This window comes from Festucalex cinctus, chromosome 4 (assembly GCF_051991245.1).
Source record: "Festucalex cinctus isolate MCC-2025b chromosome 4, RoL_Fcin_1.0, whole genome shotgun sequence".
Classification (NCBI taxonomy): Eukaryota; Metazoa; Chordata; class Actinopteri; order Syngnathiformes; family Syngnathidae; genus Festucalex; species Festucalex cinctus.
In genome coordinates this window covers 31,813,798-31,832,490 of record NC_135414.1, presented here as the reverse complement: position 1 = coordinate 31,832,490, position 18,693 = coordinate 31,813,798, and the positions used below count along the sequence as shown (strand labels likewise).

At 41.8% G+C, this 18,693-nt stretch overlaps 5 protein-coding genes across 5 annotated transcripts in view; 3 read left to right on the top strand and 2 right to left on the bottom strand.

Annotated features, from left to right (window-relative positions):
• Positions 1 to 106: 106 nt before the first annotated feature.
• On the bottom strand, positions 107 to 9,810 carry LOC144017179 (uncharacterized). The gene is made up of 5 exons (XM_077518483.1): positions 9,391 to 9,810; positions 9,131 to 9,202; positions 7,154 to 8,485; positions 1,781 to 1,972; positions 107 to 1,689 (listed from the first exon to the last, which is right to left on the bottom strand). Exons 1-5 carry the CDS (start codon positions 9,515 to 9,517, stop codon positions 551 to 553), a joined length of 2,862 nt encoding a protein of 953 aa, XP_077374609.1. The 5' UTR covers positions 9,518 to 9,810; the 3' UTR covers positions 107 to 550.
• LOC144018163 (uncharacterized) lies at positions 3,326 to 6,324 on the top strand. Its single transcript, XM_077520365.1, has 2 exons — positions 3,326 to 3,743; positions 4,450 to 6,324. The coding sequence occupies exons 1-2, from the start codon at positions 3,620 to 3,622 to the stop codon at positions 5,508 to 5,510; spliced, it is 1,185 nt and encodes a 394-aa protein (XP_077376491.1). The 5' UTR covers positions 3,326 to 3,619; the 3' UTR covers positions 5,511 to 6,324.
• A 1,055-nt stretch (positions 9,811 to 10,865) lies between the features above and the next one.
• The window catches only part of LOC144017177 (uncharacterized), a 13,348-nt gene continuing 5,520 nt past the window's right edge, over positions 10,866 to 18,693 (bottom strand). The window contains exons 5-8 of the mRNA XM_077518479.1: positions 15,281 to 15,674; positions 13,148 to 13,306; positions 12,914 to 13,033; positions 10,866 to 11,889 (exon numbers count right to left, since the gene is read on the bottom strand). Of these exons, the coding sequence (XP_077374605.1) occupies positions 11,033 to 11,889; positions 12,914 to 13,033; positions 13,148 to 13,306; positions 15,281 to 15,674 (1,530 nt within the window). The 3' untranslated portion in view covers positions 10,866 to 11,032. The remainder of the gene's footprint in view (positions 11,890 to 12,913; positions 13,034 to 13,147; positions 13,307 to 15,280; positions 15,675 to 18,693) is intronic.
• LOC144018174 (uncharacterized) lies at positions 13,743 to 16,169 on the top strand. Its single transcript, XM_077520380.1, has 2 exons — positions 13,743 to 14,152; positions 15,308 to 16,169. Exons 1-2 carry the CDS (start codon positions 14,038 to 14,040, stop codon positions 16,024 to 16,026), a joined length of 834 nt encoding a protein of 277 aa, XP_077376506.1. The 5' UTR covers positions 13,743 to 14,037; the 3' UTR covers positions 16,027 to 16,169.
• The window catches only part of LOC144018142 (uncharacterized), a 9,035-nt gene continuing 7,394 nt past the window's right edge, over positions 17,053 to 18,693 (top strand). The window contains exon 1 of the mRNA XM_077520332.1: positions 17,053 to 17,504. Within this exon, the coding sequence (XP_077376458.1) occupies positions 17,375 to 17,504 (130 nt within the window). The 5' untranslated portion in view covers positions 17,053 to 17,374. The remainder of the gene's footprint in view (positions 17,505 to 18,693) is intronic.

The window sequence follows — 18,693 nt, the reverse complement described above, 5'->3', positions numbered from 1 at the left end:
ATTCAATTTTTCTCCCATTTTCTCTCCATTCATTAATAAAAGACGTTATATAGAACAACAATCAAACTGATAGATAAATACAAACTGAGTCCAACAATGACGCTAATGTACAGAGTGAGGATGTCGTTATAGAAAGCTGATTTATTTCTGTCTGATGCTTCATTAGTGCAGAAACGGCACAATTGCCACACATCAAACTTAATGATATACAGTAGACATTTTCATATTGAGCTACAATATAAATATCGTTTCATTGCACATCTCGACTGTGTACTTCAATGACATAATGCTAAGAATGGACTAATGATTTGTAGAGCCACAGAGGATCAGTCGTCCACATTTTCCTGACTTAACGTGATTTAATAATCTCAAGTTCTCGTGAAGTTAATTGATGATGTTTGCAGGATTCATTCCATAACCAAACAAAGCAATTATAATTTATCTTTCGGCCTCTATAATCGATATTGAACACTATCACAGTTTGAAGACTTGTTTTCACATATAAACACTTCTACAGTTGACCACAAAGAGTCCAAATGTGTTTTTCAATTCATTGAGCGCTGCTCTTCTCACCAGCGCACTTGTGTTTCTTCACCTGATCCTTACGGGAGAATCGTTTCTCACACACGTCGCAACCGTACGGTTTCTCGCCAGTGTGCGTCCTCGTGTGTATCGTCAAAGTGCATCTTTGAGAGAAGCTTTTACCACAAATGGAGCACGAATACAGTTTCTCCCCGGTGTGCGTTCTCATGTGTTTGACTAATCCGGAACGATCACTGAAACTTACGGCGCAGACTGAGCAGACAAAAGGTTTCTCCCCGGTGTGTATTCTCGTGTGCGTCATCAACTGGCCCTTGATGGAGAATTTCTTCCCGCAAAATGAGCACTCGTAAGGTTTCTCCCCAGTGTGGATCGTCATGTGATTAGTTAAACTAATCTTTTGAGTTAGTCGAAGACCACACACTGTGCAGGAGAAAGGTCTCTCCCCAGTATGCGTTCTGGTGTGTGCTACTAAATGTCCCTTTATGGAGAATCTTTTACCACAAATGGAGCACGGGTACGGCTTCTCTCCAGTGTGCGTCCTTGTGTGTGTTCTCAAATGTCCCTTGAGAGAGAACGTTTGACCGCAAACGGAGCAGGCAAACGGCTTCTCTCCCGTGTGTGTTCGTGTATGTAATTTCAAGTGTCCCTTCACAGAGAATCTTTTCCCACAAAGCGAGCATGCAAAAGGCTTCTCGCCGGTGTGGATTCTCATGTGATTCGTCAAATTAATCTTTTGACTCAATACAAGACCACAGACGGTACAGGGAAAAGGTTTCTCTCCAGTGTGCGTCCTTGTGTGTGCTCGTAAATGTCCTTTCTGAGTGAATTTCTTACCACAAATTGAGCAGGCAAACGGTTTCTCGCCGGTGTGCGTTCTCATGTGTATTTTCAAGCCCCACTTTGAACTTGAGACTTTCCCACACTGCGAGCATTTCCAGTATGTGTCCGCATCAGCTGGAGAATGCTCATCATCGGTGTCGGGAGAGTCCGACAGCGGAGCTAAGAGATTGTCTCCATTTCTTTCTTCTTCGTCATCGCCTTCAATCTTCACAATGACGCTAGTCAGTGGAAACTCGGTGACATCAGTCTGCTGCTCTTCCTTTTTAATCTCCCGCTGCTCGGGACAAAAATCTTCTTCGCCAACGTCTGCAGAACACAAGAGGACGAATACTTGTGGTTTGAGAAACTCAAGACTTTGCTTAGTCGCATCTCATGTTGTGATTTCGATGTTCCTCACCACCTTGACTTGGATGAAGCCACTCATCTTGCACTTCATCATCTTCACTCTTCACGATGACGGCAGGAAATGGAAACTGGGTGATGTCAGCCTCGTGTTCTTCCTCTTTCACGGAGGGAGGCTCTGACTCCTGCTGCTCCATCCTGAAGCTCCACTCGTGCTGCTCAGGATGAAGATATTCTTCACTGGCATCTGCAGGACACAAAAAGCAGCAGGCATGTGGGTGGAAAGCATCAGCGGTGTGATGAATGATACTCAATATACGGTACTCACAATTCTGTTTTGTTTTTTAAATTAGCAACCACGGTTAAACCTCAAGGAAGAATACAATAAACTTATGTGGTTCTTTGATTAATGGTAAAAAGAAATAAATCCAATAGGACAGACGTTTACGTTGTTGTGAGTTTCAGACTTCAAAAATCGGGGCAGTTTTTTTTGTGTGCTTTTCAATGTTAGGGTGATGTGGTGATATTCTTTTTTTTAATCAACATTTTGTCCATTGTGCATTTGTGTGTATTTTTCGAAATCACTTTCGAGTAACACAAAGTACACAATATTGTGCGAGTTGAATTTGCCATGTGTGTGCAAAACTTGAGGGAAAAACAAAACTTTTACCCGTCTTGTTCCCTGCTTTGTGTCGTGGCCTGAAAATGAGCTGCCGTGGCCACTGACAATAAATGGGTGGAAACGTATTTTCAGAGAAAGGCGTGGAGCTGCCAAAACACCGACAGTACTAGAAAGCGCAACGAAGATTCCATTTGGGGAAATACAGAAACACAATTAATTTGTGTTCAGTAAATAAGCGAACAAACCCGCTCTGTCATCGCGAGGTGTCTCGACAGCTTCCAGTCGTCGACGTCGCTCGCTTTCTTCTCTTTTTCCAAAAAGTTCCTCCACGTAACCTCCTTTCACACTTTGTGCACACATTTCCTCACGCTAATGACAACACGTGACAACCACACGCAACCACTGTTTAGCTGTTTAGTGGAAGATAACAAAGGCGTGTCTTTGTTAGCGGTTCAACAAGCTAAGCTAAGCTATGTCGGGAAAATTCGTAGCTCACTCAGACGAGTTTATTCGTATTTGACGAATGGCGTTTTACTTAGGTGAAAGTAGCATAATAGTATTTCACAAATAATTCAGGGACAAATTGTACACGAAAGCGCGTTTGGTTACTGTTAAACCGTACACGGAAGTGAAGCTGCAAAAAATTGTTGTACGGCAACGCCACTTGGACAAACTGCGGCAGATTTCGCGTATACTATTTTCCAGTTATTGCGACGCGCACCGCGTCCGCCATAGTTGATGTGGCAGAACTACCAGTAGGCTGATGTCTTAAAACGACGAAAGTGCACAAACGTTGCATTCAAGCGAGAAGGAGGAGGAGGAGGAGGGGGAGAAAGAAAGAAAGAAAGAAAGAAAGAAAGAAAGAAAGAAAGAAAGAAAGAAAGAAAGAAAGAAACAAAAAAAAAGACCTCCTGCTTCCGGTGTAGGCTCAAGGCTCAAGCAGTGGGCGGTGCGAGATGGGCAACGTCATATGTGACGTCACTCGGCTCAAACCGCTCTCCACCTCGCCTCGCGCTTCACAAAAGAATTCAACTAAAATAACCGAAAAGATGAAATCATCTTCGCAGTACGAACGTCCTTCGCTACTCTCTTGGACCAAAAATATATTTTCTTAAATGTTCGCGTCTTGATATAACTCATGTCGGTTGAAGCTTCTCAAGCTAGATTAGCTTAATTGAGCTCAGCTTGCTCGCTGCTAACAGAGCGACGCGTTTGCTCGTGAAAGCGGCCTGAGATTAAGCGAGTGCCAAGTGTTGTGATTACCGCGTGAAAATGAGCGCCAAAAGTGTGAAAGAAGAGTGCAAGGTGAGACTTTGTGCAACAAAAGTGGACAGCGAGCCAAGACGTCAACCACTGGACGCCGTTTTTAAGAAGCCTCAAAATGACTCTCGCAAAGGTTTGTTCACTTCTTTTAACTTGTTTAAAGTTGCGTTCGTGCTCGTCAAACTGCTCCTCCAAGCGCCCAATTTCCATCTAGTCCACGTCCGGCGCACACCACCGCGCCCGCCATGTATTTAATAAAACAAAATCATAGTTTAGCTTTCTGTCCGCTAGCTCATTAATAATACCACAGATATGCATGTATAATCCTTTGCACAGCTGCTATTGGAACGCAAACAGTGCAAACAATGCATTTTTACATTTAGTATAACAATAGTCATGCAGTACTCTATATTATTGGTCCTCTGTGAGGAGATGAGATGAGCTGTAAATTCGTTCACTCCTGTAAACATGGACGCCCTGTATGTTGAGCATGCTGAGCAACAAGGCATGATTGGAACATGAAAGTGGAAACAACTATTGCAAAACACGACAGTAATCCCGGCAGCAGGGTAGCAACATGGCGTCCATATGTCATGTGACCAGCAGTTGACCAATCACAGCGCAGTAGCTCTGAAACAGCGTTGGCCAAGTAAAAGTACGGCTCTGACTGTCTTATACTGCCCCCAGGTGGCCAAATGAGCAGCAGTTTTATTTCCTGAAACGCTTCACCGTGACTGTCAAACCTCACATTTAACTACATTTCTGAAAAACGTACTAAAACTAATAAACAACATGAGACTTTACTAAACCATGCTCGTTTCTCTTCATGCGCCCTGCAGACATCTGTGAAGAATTTCTCGGTTCTGAGCAGCCGGAGCCAGAATCTGCTCAAAAGAAAGAGGAAGAGGAGCACATCAAAGATGAAGAGCAGGAGGCGGAAATCACCAAGTTCCCACTGACTGTCAAAAAGTGTCAAGATGATGACAAAGAAGGAGGTGATGGAAATCGCTGTGGAGGTTCCCAATCAGACAGCCTCCTCGCGTCACTCTCCGATTGTGATGGCTCAACGTCGCACTCTTCTGACACTGATCGTGAACGTGCCAATGGTGATTCGACACGTCACACTGCCCACAAACGCGTGAAATGTTCTCATTGTGACAAAACTTTTGCCAACAAGTCATTGTTGAAAAGACACACAAGAACACACACAGGTGAGAAACCTTTTGCCTGCTCCGTTTGTAAGAAACGCTTCTCGATGAAGGGACATTTAAGAATACACACGAGAACGCACACTGGAGAGAAACCTTTTTCCTGCTCTGTTTGCGGTAAAAGATTCACCCAGAAGGGACATTTAATATCGCACACAAGAACACACACTGGGGAAAACACGTTTGTGTGCTCAGTGTGCGGTCTGACATTAACGCAAAAGGTTAGTTTAACAAATCACATGAGAACGCACACCGGGGAGAAACCTTTTGCCTGTCCGGTGTGTGATCTTCGACTCACGCAAAGAGTTCATCTAACAACTCACATGAGGATACACAAAGTAGAGAAACCATTTGCCTGTACAGTTTGTGATAAAAGATTCTCTGTAAAGGGAAGCTTAATTCGGCACACAAGAACGCACACCGGAGAGAAACCTTATGCTTGCTTAGTTTGTGGTAAAAAATTCTCAATGAAGGGCCACGTAATAACACACACAAGAATACACACGGGAGAGAAACCATTTGCCTGTCCAGTCTGCAACTTCAGTTTTGGCGATAATTCGGCTTTGGTTCGACACTTGAGGACGCACACGGGCGAGAAAACGTTCAGTTGCAGCGTGTGCGGTCAACGCTTCGCCTATAAGTATCAGATGAACAAGCACGAGTGTGCTGGTGAGAAGAGCAGCACGAAATGAAACTTGAAATAGATTGCAAAGAAACTTGAACTCTTCCTGGCAAGCTGTCATGTGATGATACTAAATAAAACAATATTCAAACGGTGATCGTGTTCAGTTTCTATTGGCTAAAAAAGTTCATCTTGTCAAACTGACATGTGACCGCTTCTGAGGAAAGTGGCAGTCGCAAGGTGCCAAAGGTGGCAGACAAAATCACCACCAGAAATGAAGACGAGCCCTGATCTGTACATTGAGAAGTAGTTTAGTGTTTATTTAAAAAGTGCCTTTTCCAGAGTGAAACCGGCAGGCTGGCCCTTTAAGGACTCACTCAAGAACACACACTGGAGAGAAATCTTTTGACTGCTCGGTATGCGCCTTAAGTTTCCGTGATCATTCCGGTTTGGCTAAACACATGCGCTCACGCACTGACTAAAATGAGTTTTCGTACTTCATGCGTGCTGAAAGATCTGCTCTGATTACACAATCATTTACAGCACTGAGGGACCAGTCAGTTGCTTGTGTGTTCTGAAAGATTCGATGGCAAGTGCCACCTTAAGAGACGATAGCAGCAGTTTCATGAAGGACTCTGAAGAAACTGAATTTCTAACAAGCCCGTCAAGCTTCACTGCTTGTGGTGGTAAACTGTAAAAGTGTCTTTGTAATCCTGAATAAATATTTCTGTTTACTGTCCGTCTTTGGAATGAATGTGTTTATTTTTGCAGGGCACCAAAAGTACCGGCAGTCTTGACAGTTTCCAGTTGATGGTGAGTCTTTCTGATTCCGGCATTGCCTGGGCAAAGATGTTGCACATGCCCGTGAAATGTTCAAATAATGGCCTTCAGGCCTTAAGGGTAATGGGATATTTATAAGGCTTTAGGTGAATTAATGAGTATAAATTTATACGTATTTGCACGCACACGCACGCACGCGCACGCACGCATGCAAACGCACGCACGCAAACGCACGCACACACACACACACAAAAAAAAAGAGCAATGATGATAAGACGTTGAATCGGTAAGACTACCGAATGAACAATTCTGAGCTCTAAAAAAAAAAACAAAAAAAAAACAAACAAACAAATAATGGCCTTCAATGTTGAAATGAGTCATGACACATTTTATTATTTAGTTATGTATTTATTTCATTCATGTTGCCCCTCCTCACTTATTAAGATTCTGTGTTTACGTGCATATTTTTTTTTTACCCGGTATCTACAATTGTTTGAAACATTGATTTGTGGAAACTGCAAAAATATAAGCATTTGAAAAGAGGGCTAATACTTTTTCATGGCACCATGCAGTTAGAAAATACCCCAATATATATATACAGAACTGTATTTTTATGCATTACAAATCACTATTGCATCCATGAAATTGTCTGACCATCATTTTTGTACCGCAATCTGTTCATGTTTCATTTAACGAGATGCCAGCTCACAAAAAGACAACACAAGCACATTGTATGGTAATCGTTCCGTCGCCCTCTCGTTATACATGATCATGACGGAACTGCTACAACAAATATTTATGGTGGCCCAACAACACACAGCATCTAGATTACATCGTCACCATTTGAAGACTCATATTTTATTCATGACCACACGTACACTTTTAACAGCTTAGCACAGAGTCAACATTTCGTTACAATTGTTCAAAAGCTACATGAACTGCTGCTCTTCTTGCCAGCACACTTGTGCTTGCTCAACTGATAATTAAAACCGAATCGTTCGTCACACGCGCTGCAACCGAACGGTTTCTCGCCGGTGTGCGTTCTCATGTGCTTATTTAATCCGGAACGATCAATGAAGGTTAAAGTACACGCCGAGCACGCAAAAGGTTTCTCTCCGGTGTGCGTCCTTGAGTGAGTTTTTAAGTTTCTCTTTTCAGCGAATCCTTTACCACAAACCGGACACGTAAAAGGTTTCTCGCCGGTGTGCGTCCTCGTGTGTGTTCTTAAATGTCCCCTGTCAGAGAATCTTTGGCCACAAACCAAACAAGGAAAAGGTTTCTCTCCAGTGTGCGTTCTTGTGTGCCGTATCAAACTGCCCTTTTCTGCAAATCTTTTATCGCATATTGAGCAGGCGAAAGGTTTCTCTCCAGTGTGTATTCTCATATGAGTTGTTAAATGAATCTTCTGAGTTACTCGGAAACCGCAGACTGAGCAGGCAAAAGTTTTCTCCCCAGTGTGCGTCCTTGCATGTGTTACTAAATGCCCCTTTTGAGTGAATTTTTTACCACAAACTGAGCAGACAAAAGGTTTCTCGCCAGTGTGGTTTCTTAAGTGATTGGTTAGCCCCACTTTTACAGAAAATCTTTCATCACAGACGGAGCAAGCAAAAGGTTTCTCTCCAGTGTGTGTTCTTGTGTGCCTCATCAAACTTCCCTTTTCAGAGAATTTTCTTCCACAAACTGAGCAGTCGAAAGGTTTATCTCCCGTGTGTGTTCTTGTGTGCACTCTTAAGTGTCCCCTTTCAGAGAAGGTTTTACCACAAACTAAGCAGGCAAAAGGTTTCTCCCCGGTGTGCGTTCTTGTGTGCCCGATTAACTGTCCCTTCTGAGTGAATCTTTTACCGCAAAGTGAGCAGGCAAACGGTTTCTCACCAGTGTGCGTTCTTGTGTGTATTTTTAACAAATACTCTTTGGCAAACGTTTTGTCACACTGAGAACATTTCAAGCGTTTGTCATCAGTGTGACACGGCGAGAGTTCATCATTTTCAGCGACAGAAGAGCGTGACGTCGTCATGTCGTCACCATCTGAAAGTGGAGCCAAGAGGCCGTCGGCTTGGGGGCCTCCGCAGTGGACGTCATCACCTTCATCATCATCATCATCATCATCATCATCATCATCTTCACTCTTGACTATGACAGTCAACGGAAACTCGGTAATATCAGCCTCGTGTTCTTCATCTTTGATGTGGGTGGACTCTTCCTCCTCTTCGAATTGAGGTGACTCCGGCTCCTGCTGCACACGATGAAGATTTTCTTCACTCGTTTCTGCCCGACACAAGAAAATAGATGCATAGTTTGGTAAAGTCGAGCTTTTTTTTTTTTTTTTTTTCAGACAAGTCTCCTGTTGACCGACCACAAGGAGTGCCATTCTTCAACAATGACATTCTTCGTGTCTAGGTAAGCTCGCTCTTGGGTATTGTTTGTAGTTATACGTATATTAGGACTGAATTCATATTACATGAAATCGGCTACTTCGCATTGTGGTCAGTGGATAACTAATGTTAAAAAAAAAAAAAAAAAGAGAGAGACGTAATTTAGGCTTAATATAAAAAAAACTGTGTAAAATCATTGTTTTATTTAAAAGGGAATCTGTTGCATTGGAATGCATCATTGAATGTTTTTTCTTTCCTTCATGACTGAGATTGGCTGACAGCTTGTCTAACCTTAGATACAAAAGAATTGATTTTGCCCAACCTTTGCATCAAGGCAGCATGGTCGGCAGAATCTTACATTTATGAGGTGTATTTCATTCACTGTAATACATCAGCAACAATCGAACAATGTCCTGTTTAAGGTATCATCTGTGTTATTATTTCGAAGAGTACTGAAGTAAAATATAAACATGTAAAATGGAGATGCATGTGTTGCAGCAAATAAGGTTTTGTAACGCTGCTAAGCATCAAAGTTTACCTTCAACGACGTGAAAAGAGCTGACAGCCGCAATCTCCATCTCATCCTTGACAACTGTTCGGACTTCTCGTCCTGTGAAATTGATGTCGGGAAAAGATTCGTTTTAATCTATTCATACACACAAAACGAACATGTTCATTTCTATATTTTTTTCGTGCACAAATACTTCTGCGAATTCTTTTGCGACCTCTGTGAATTTTGTTTAAAAAGAATACATCGTACCCAGCAGAAGAAACGACCAGTATAAGAAGCCAACAAACCTTTTCCGTGTGGTTCATCTTGAGGCTTCTCGAAAACGGCGACCAGTCTTTGACGTTGTGGCTCGTTGTCGTCTTTTGTTGCACAAAGTTCCCCCTCGTACTCTTCTTTCGGTGTTTTTGTGCACATTTTCACATGATCAATCAATTAAGACTGACAATTGATCTCAGTTTAGCGATCCGTTTGAAAGTACAAGTACAGACCAAAGCGGTTGTTAGCGGTTAGCATGCTAAGCTAAAATAAGCTACGCTAGCCTGAGAAGCTTCAACATGCACCGGAACGAGTTCATCTGGACACCAAACTTTAATGAATGACGATTTTTTTCCCCCCTCCAGTAAAGTAGTGACGGATGTGCAGCGTCGAAGCTTCAGTACGTTTGGTGCGAATTCAGGAAGAATGAGCTCAGTGATGTAGCTGATGACGTCACCGTTTTCTCCGCCCCCTGCTCATGTGGTCCTTTCTCATTGGGTGACGCGCGTCGGTGCCTTGTTCTCATTGGCTGACCGATACACAAGTCCGGATTGGTGCGTTCTCCCTTTTGGCAAAGCTTCCCAACATTCAGAAACTTGCACAAATCTGTAGTTCAATTTTGCCAAGTAAAAAAAAAAAAGTATATATCAGATAACTGGTAAATATCTTATTATAAATGTGAATAACATACACTTGCTTTTGTGAGCTGCTTCGATAATGGGTTCAGTTCTTGGAGCCTCATTATAGTGCCCTCTCCTGGCGGAAAGCAAGACTGTATTGAATTTGAAAACGAAAATATCAAGTCCGATACAAACAAAAGAATATATTTTTTTAATGAATGATGAATGTGTGTATTGTTTTAGTGATTAGAGTGTTGTGGGGAAAATATGTCAACAATTATTTTTTTTTTTTTTTGCTGTAAAACGAGGCACACCGTGGAATTAATAAAAGCAACAACAACAACAAACGCGATGAACTGGAAGTAATGATGGTGGTTTTTGTGGACTACTTCTCCCACTAGCTTGTCCTCCATGGAAGAGTTTTGGAATTAATAAAAGCATTAAAAATAATAATAATAAAAAAAGAAAATTGTGCTTCTGGTCGGTGTACGCGCACTTCCGTTTTTTTTTCCTCAGTTAGGGGGCCTCTTGATTGGCTATATTCCGTTTGACGTCACAGTTGGTGGCGCAGGCGCACCTCGATTTTTGTCGTAAATATTGAACCCGGACTGGTTTTGGACAGAATTATCGGGAAAAATCCACTCTTAACACATCTCACGTATGAAGATAATCGTATAAGACAAAAAAAGATCGGTCGGGAAGGGGCAATATCGGGACAAAAACAGCCCGATTCTCTTTATGTGTGAACCAGGCTTAAGGCTTTTACACTTTTGAGATCTTAAACTAAAAGTCAAAGAACCGTGCGCTTATACTTTACAATTTAATCTCAACTAAATTACAAAAAACAAAAACTTATTTACAACAATAATTGGTCAGCACTCTCACAGTTTGAAGACTTTGAAAGTAAAGATTTTATTCAGGATCACGTGTTCATTTCAACATCTTCTCAAAAGTCAAAGTTTCTTTACAATTTATTGAAAGCTTCACCAATTGTCGATTCTCCTAATCTGATAGCAATAAGAAAATATCACACACACTGCAACTGAAGGGTTTCTCACTGGTGGAATATTTTGGTGTGCATCGCCAAGCTGCGGCGGTCAGAATACTGTTTGTTACAAAATGAGCATGAAAACGGTTTTTCCCCACTGTGTACTTTCATGTGTTTTTTCAATCCCGTCTGCGCAACGAAGGCAGACGGGCACATCGAGCAGGCGTAAGGTTTCTCACCCGTGTGCGTTCTCATGTGTATGGTCGAATCCGGCTTGGTCGCGAATCTTTTCTCGCAAAACGAACAGGGGAAAGGTTTCTCTCCGGTGTGAACTCTTGTGTGCGTGGTGAGATTGCCCTTGGTGCAGAATGCTTTTTGGCAAACCGAACAGGTGAAAGGTTTCTCTCCGGTGTGCGTTCGCGTGTGATTTTGTAAGCCAACTTTCTGAGAGAATCCCCTTTCGCATACTGAGCAAGTGTACGGCTTGTTCCCAGTGTGCGTTCGCGCGTGTGCTGTTAAATATCCCTTCAGGGCGAATGTTTTGCTACAGACTGAGCATGTAAACGGTTTCTCTCCAGTGTGCGTTCTCATGTGATTTGTTAGTGTGCCCTTTTGGCTGAAACGGAGACTACATACTGAGCAGGAGAAAGGTTTCTCTCCAGTGTGCATTCGTGTGTGTACTTTCAACAAATAGCTGTTGGCAAACGTTTTGTCGCACTGAGAGCATCGATTGTCGGCAGTGTAAGCTGACGTGATGTCATCACAATCGGACAGTGGATCGACGAGGTAGTCAAAGAGCGATCCTTCTGAAAGCTCTCCGTTAACATCTTCAGTCAATGAATCAGGAGTGATTTCAACTTCCTCCTCTTCCTCTCTAATTGAAGTTAACTGCTGCTCGGAATGAAGACGTTCTTCGACGATATCTGCGGGACACAAGAAGGCAAACGCGCGTCGTGTCGACATTGTGTCATTGATGTTCAGAGGTGGAAAGAAACATGCAGTTAACTCATTCACTGGCAGCCATTTTAACCGAAGCAACCCACTTTGCTCCCGGCCGTTTTACTGGATTTTGACTGATTTTGCAAGGACCACAGAATATTGTGTGCTATAAAAACATGGAACCTACAAAAAGAAAGATGAAAGTCTCTTCTTTCATTAGGGAAAAAAAAGTATATTTGTATGTTTCCGTTTTGCAGCAATTAGCATTAGAATATTGCTTTATTTGCATTATTTACAAATGTATTTAGAATTTTGGGTAATTGAGCTTTTTTTTTCAACAGCCCTGGTTGATCTCATACTCTGCTGCCACCTGCTGGCCGTTTGTGTAATAACTACCATTTCAAAGAACAACCGTTCTTTGCAGTTGTGAGGCTGCATCAAGGCCTTCTGTATGCTCTTGCATAAAAAAAACAAAAACAAAAAAAAACGTATAAATACGTCTTTGGGACACTGAAAACCTTTTTATTTTTAAAAAAGGTATCGTCGGCAAGGGAATTCAACAAGGTTGACAACAAAGTTGGATATGTTGAGGAGTAAATTGTAACTAGTAGAAAAAAAATGATATCGCAATCACTTTTTTTTGGGGGGGGGGGTCTGCAACTAGATTATTTTCCATAATCGCTCATGCACCTCTGTAACAACCTGTACATTGAGCAAAATAACACATTTGAAGGATGACATCATCTAAAATTGAATGCATATTTTGACATGGATATTTTATATGTAATTTGTTTCTTGTTTTTCTTTGTTGTTGTAAGACTGCGAAAAGCACATTGTATGTAAGAGTTCTATAAATTAAATACTTTTTCTAAATTAAAAACCAAAGTTACGGATTGTCTTTTGTGGGAGCAAAAAAAAATAAAAAATGGCAAAGGACGGCTGTAATTGAACTACGCTTGATCAACACTTTTTAGCTTCGGAAGCAGCGAGACAAAGAAGTGAACCAACCTTGTCGGTGCAACACAACACGTGGTTGCTTCCAAACAGCGTCCAGTAGTTCTCGCGCGTTCTCCTCGTTTCTTCCGCAAAGTTCCCCCTCGTAGTCGTCAGCTTTTGCACACATTTTCCCTGGACAATCACAATTGACAACATTTGGACTCTCACGCTCGACTTCTGCTGAGCAATGTTGTCGTCGTTAACAGACGGCGTCTCTTAAATTAGCGGCTAGCAAGCTAAACTAACCTAAGCTAAGATTAGCGCGAGAAACTTCAACGTACACCAGAGAAGAGTTTAACCGCACGGGAAGATTTACGTGACGTTTCACTTCGGTGAAATAGTGATGGGCGTCCTTCGTCGAGGCTTCGGCACGCTCAGCACGAGGCGCGCGGCCAGTTTGAGTTCCTCATTCTTCTTCTACGTCTTCGGCAGTGTGACGTCATAGGGCACCACACCGCCCTCTTCTGTGTTGGCGTGAGTTACCAAGGTGAGCGTATGTAACTACATACGATTTGTGTTTCTTTTATTATTATTACATTATTATTATAATTATTATTAAACGTTTGCGATTCTATATTTTGTAAGCACTTTGCTAGTACTCTCTGTGAGAGAAATGATATGTAAATAAAATGTACTTATTTACTCTCAAGGACAGAGACGTTTTTGTAATAGGACTTGGAATCCTTCGTATTCATTATTGTTTATTTATGTATTTATGTATTTTTTTTTTATCCAGAGTTAAACATTCTCCAACACAAAATCTTCCACCAACAAAATCAAAACGAGGCATCAAAGCATGTTTTGTCCAATGGCAAACCGACACGTCAGAGAGTGGGCGGGACAAGACGTCGAACGTCAATGACGACATCTGTTAGCCCCCCAAAAAAAATCGCCTTTTTTTCTTGAATTAGTAACGAACTTACTTATGCGTCGACACGTCGCGTCCCTCCAACACTTTTACGCGAGTACAAAACGATCATTTAAAGTCAGCACGCCTCGATAAATTCGTCTCAGTGCACGTAGAAGCGTTTGGGACTAGCTTAGTTTGCTAACAAGGAGACGGGCTTGCTCTCAACAACAAATCGCTCGTCAGAGATCAACCCTGAGAGTAAAGTGTCGCGAGATTATCGTGGCAAATGTGTGCCCGAAGTGTCAAAGAAGAGTATGAAGAGAAACTTTGCGCAACTGAAGAGGAGAACGAGGGACGACGTCATCCACTGGATTCTGCTTTCGACAAGACTCACCGAGCAGGTTCCTTCTTCTTACTCATTTGTTAACAACTATTAAGTACTAACTAGTAATTACTCTGTGTTTGTTCTGGTGCAGCCAGCTAGACAAAAAAAGGAGAAGAAGAACAATAAACAATAACATCTAAAACATGTAACAATAATCAATTCTAAAATAAATAAATAAATATTAGTGGCACTTCGATCAATTGACCACAGTGGTGATCAGCCATTTTTTGTTTGTTTTTTGGTAGAAAAGTAAAATACATAAATAAAAACCTATCACATCTTATCTTCATCATCATCGTACATGTGTGTATTATCATCTTCTTGTCTATTTTCTGACATGTTATAGAGTCTATAACTCGAGTTACTAGTCAACCAGTAACTGAATCATACAATATATATGTTGATATACATTTTTTATATTCTCAAGTTGAAATGATGTCCACTTTTTATGTAATAAAGAGATGGAAAGAATTGAATCAATTATCAGAATGATTGTTACTTGAGTAGCTGTAAAGCTGAAAAATGTGCAGCGATCGGAATTGCTATTGGCCGCTCTTGTTCATGGATGATTATATCGGAATCATAAAATCAAAAATGTCAGCAGCATAAAACCGTGATCGGAATGTGTATTTTTGGTAGGCATAACAATACAGCGTTCCCTCGCTATAATGCGGTTCACTTTTCGCGGCCTCGCTGTATTGTGGATTTTTTTTTAGTACAATTTTGCATGCATTTTTTTTGTTTTTTTACAGGAATGTACCTATTTTATAAAATTGTTCATTTTGAACACGGAAAAGAGAGAAATGTGAGAAAATGTAAACGCCTCGATGAGAAAAGTGTATAAACTTTTTTGTGAAGTGTTTTAGAGTCTTAAAACATTTCTAATAAATGTAAAACATAAATCTTGCTACTTGGCGGATTTCATTTATTGCAGGTATTCTTTGGGAACCGAACCCCAACGAGGGAACACTTTATGGATTTATTTTAACCATCCATACAGATTGATCTGTGCTCGGCAAATAGACCTTCGGACGTTTTCATATCATATTCAAAGATATTTATGGACGGCAGACTGATGGAGCGCGTTTGTAATTGTGATTTCCCAAACGGCAGGTCCAACCACCAAAGCAAAGCTTGACGTGACCTCGACTTGTCTTTCTCCATCCCGCAGACGTCGGCGACGCGGACCTTCCTCTTGAGCGGCCAGAGCTCCGCCTCCACGTGAAAGAGGAAGCGCGGGAGGCGGACGTCACAGAAACATTCCCGTCGACCGGCGTCGTTGCGAAGAGCGAAGAAAGTGACGGAGGCCAACGCGGACGCTCGCCATCGGAGCGCCTCGTCGCTCCGCTTTCCGACGGCGACGCGAGCGACGTCACGTCACGCTCGTCCGACGCCGACGACGGCGAGCGCTCGAAAGGCGGCGGCGCGCGGCGCGCTGGTAGGAAACGCTCGGAATGTTGCCGGTGTGGGAAAACGTTTGGTTCCAAGTGGGGTTTGAAAATCCACACGCGAACGCATACGGACGAGAAACCGTTCGTCTGCTCCGTTTGCGGGAAACGTTTTGTGGTCAAGGATAGTTTAACACGTCACTCGAGAACGCACACCGGGGAGAAACCTTTTAGCTGCTCCGTTTGTGGCAAGACGTATTCCGAGAAGGGACATTTAAGAACGCACGCCAGAAAACACACTGGAGAGAAACCTTTTGTCTGCTCCGTTTGTGGCAAAAGCTTCCCTGTCAACGGCAGTTTATCGAGGCACACGAGAACGCACACTGGCGAGAAACCTTACGCCTGCTTAGTTTGTGGCAAAAAATTCTCGGTGAAGGGGAATTTAACAGCACACATGAGAAGATACATTGGAAAGGAACATTGTGAAAGTTCACTTTCGTGATTTTGCAGCAACACGGAAGGACGCAAAAGTATTGAAAATCTCTCGTGCTTGTCGGATGAATGAGCAGCAGCGAATTCAATTTGAAATGTAAAGAAACTTGAAGTCTTCTGTTTGAAAGCGCTATATAAATAAAGATGACTTGACTTGACTTGACTTGACTTGACTTGGCTTGGCTTGGCTTGGCTTGGCTTGGCTTGGCTTGGCTTGGCTTGGCTTGAATTGTTACGCAATATGTGATCGTAAATAAAAGAAGTGGATGTTTGTGCTCTAAATGCAGTACAGGAATTCTGGAAGATCTGTTCATCAAGACGAAGGTTATTTCAGTTAACTAAAACTAATGGATCAAAATTTCCGCTGCATCTTAGTTTACTCCAAAGTTGACCCTTTCGCCCGATATAATACAGTCACAAATTTGTAGTCTTTAATAACCAGCTGAGCATGCGCCTTAGAAAAGAGCATTTTGTTTTGTTTTGTTTTCCCCCAGCAACACAATAACATGAACATGTTGTCATAATGTACATCAGTATCCAAATTCAACTGTGTTAGGTGCTGCGCTCCTGCAATCTGCTTTCCTGGACATCTGCACGGAAATATGAAATGAAAACAAGAAGGAGAATTGTTAAAGAAAAATGTGGACGTCTTCTTAACAATTCTGCATTTCCCCTCAATTGTTTGTAGATGTTCATAAACAAATATCCCACTGATGACAGCAGAACAGTTTAAAATACATGCTTTCAAGCAACAGTTTAATAAAAAAAATAAAATTAAAAAAATAGTTTACTGAAATCAAAAGTGATTTTAATCAAAAACAGTTCTTATTAAAAAAAAAAAAAAAAGTCGCCGATAGAGATGACGACTTGAAACCAGTGGAACTAACCAATCACGACTTGTGGCTAACAGCCCACCAATGAGAAGAGGACATTCGATCGCGTCATCCAATCACATCAATGAACAAAACCAAACAATCGGCGTCGAGTCTCAATTTCAGAAGGTGGCGGTAGCACACCAACACTTATTTGCCAGCTGCCAAAATAAAGGAGTAGAAGAAGAAGTCAAGAAACGCAGAAGAAGAAGCAACACGAACGCAATCTTGCGTCACTCGGCTAAATCCTCAAGTCGCGTTCGACGAAATAACTGTTCCAGAATTCGTACGGAGCCGACTGAAGCTTCAATATCGGACTCCATCGTTACGGACTCGTTGACGGATCAATTCGATGAACTTTGACGCTTTTTTTCTGTCAAAGTTAGCTTAGCTTGCTAGCCGCTAACAAACGTGGCCACGCTTGTTGGCAACACGTCGCCGGGCAGAGATCAAGTGTGAGTGTCAATTGTTGTGATTATCGTGGAAATGTTTTCCAAAAGTGTCAAAGACGAGCACGAGGCGGAAGTTGGTCGACCAAAAGAGGACAACGTGGGACTAAATCTCCTCCTGGAAGCTATTTTGAGGCAGTCCCAAGACGCGTTACACAAGAGAACAGGTTTGTTCACTTCTTCCTTTCACTTCTTAAGTAACTCGACGAATTGCTAACAACTTTCCGGCGTCGAGTCATGTTCGATTTTGCGCCCTTTTCATTTGAAAGGTTTGTTTTGAGATTCTGTTTCTACAATCTACAAGTAATCAATTACCAAATTCATCAACTATTTTATTTATCAAGTAATCGTTTGGAGCCTTTTTTTTTAATTTAAAATGGGCAAAATCCTCTGATTTCATGTCATAATCAACAGTAATTGTTCCTTCCTGAAGGCTGATTGTTGATTATCTTCTGTGTTTAATCAAAATAAGACGGTTGCAAACATCTTTTTACTTTGGAAAACAATGACAAAACCAGTAATATAGTGTAACATCAATACCCCCACCCCCTTTTTTTTTTATAAAGAGCTCAGAATTGTTCATTCGGTAGTCTTACCGATTCAACGTCTTGTCATCATTGCTCTTTTTTTTTTTTTTTTTTTGTGTATGTGTGCGTGCGTTTGCGTGCGTGCGTTTGCGTGCGTGCGTGCGTGCGCGTGCGTGCAAATACGTATAAATTTATACTCATTCATTCACCTAAAACCTTATAAATATCCCATTACACTTCGCCTTAACCAGGTACTTCAGAATCTTGCCAGAGTCGTGAGATTTAAATGGTCAGGAGACCAGAGAAAAGGTCAGAAAAAAAAAGAAATAAAGAGAAAAGAAAGGTAAATCAAAGTGACATCCAGCACCGACCAAACACTTCCTGCCTTCCCCATGATTACAAAATCAAAGTCTTACGCCAACCCCGGAAGCCTCTAAATTCCAGCAAATTTAGCGAGATCTCAAGAGCCCAGAGGAAAAACTAAAGAGAGGAAGGAGGGAAGGATAGATAAAGCAAAGTGAGAACCACAGACACCAGCACCAACTGATTCAAGGGGCTGTGGGAGGGAGAGGGTACTTCTGTTGAGATTTTGCGCCCTTTTCATTTGAAAGGTTTGTTTTGATGTTCTGTTTCTACAATCTACAAGTAATCAATTACCAAATTCATCAACTATTTTATTTATCAAGTAATCGTTTGGAGCCTTTTTTTTTAAATTTAAAATGGGCAAAATCCTCTGATTTCATGTCATAATCAACAGTAATTGTTCCTTCCTGAAGGCTGATTGTTGATTATCTTCTGTGTTTAATCAAAATAAGACGGTTGCAAACAT

What these genes read in the sequence shown, in the direction of transcription:
- LOC144018163 (XM_077520365.1), top strand. Translation starts at nt 3,620, where the DNA reads ATGAGCGCCAAAAGTGTGAAAGAAGAGTGCAAGGTGAGACTTTGTGCA. An exon ending in TCAAAATGACTCTCGCAAAG is followed by an intron (nt 3,744 to 4,449) that starts GTTTGTTCACTT and finishes TGCGCCCTGCAG; the next exon opens with ACATCTGTGAAGAATTTCTC.
- LOC144017179 (XM_077518483.1), bottom strand. Translation starts at nt 9,517, where the DNA reads ATGTGCACAAAAACACCGAAAGAAGAGTACGAGGGGGAACTTTGTGCA. An exon ending in AGATGAACCACACGGAAAAG is followed by an intron (nt 9,203 to 9,390) that starts GTTTGTTGGCTT and finishes TCAATTTCACAG; the next exon opens with GACGAGAAGTCCGAACAGTT. An exon ending in CTCTTTTCACGTCGTTGAAG is followed by an intron (nt 8,486 to 9,130) that starts GTAAACTTTGAT and finishes TGTGTCGGGCAG; the next exon opens with AAACGAGTGAAGAAAATCTT.
- LOC144018174 (XM_077520380.1), top strand. Translation starts at nt 14,038, where the DNA reads ATGTGTGCCCGAAGTGTCAAAGAAGAGTATGAAGAGAAACTTTGCGCA. An exon ending in CGACAAGACTCACCGAGCAG is followed by an intron (nt 14,153 to 15,307) that starts GTTCCTTCTTCT and finishes TCCATCCCGCAG; the next exon opens with ACGTCGGCGACGCGGACCTT.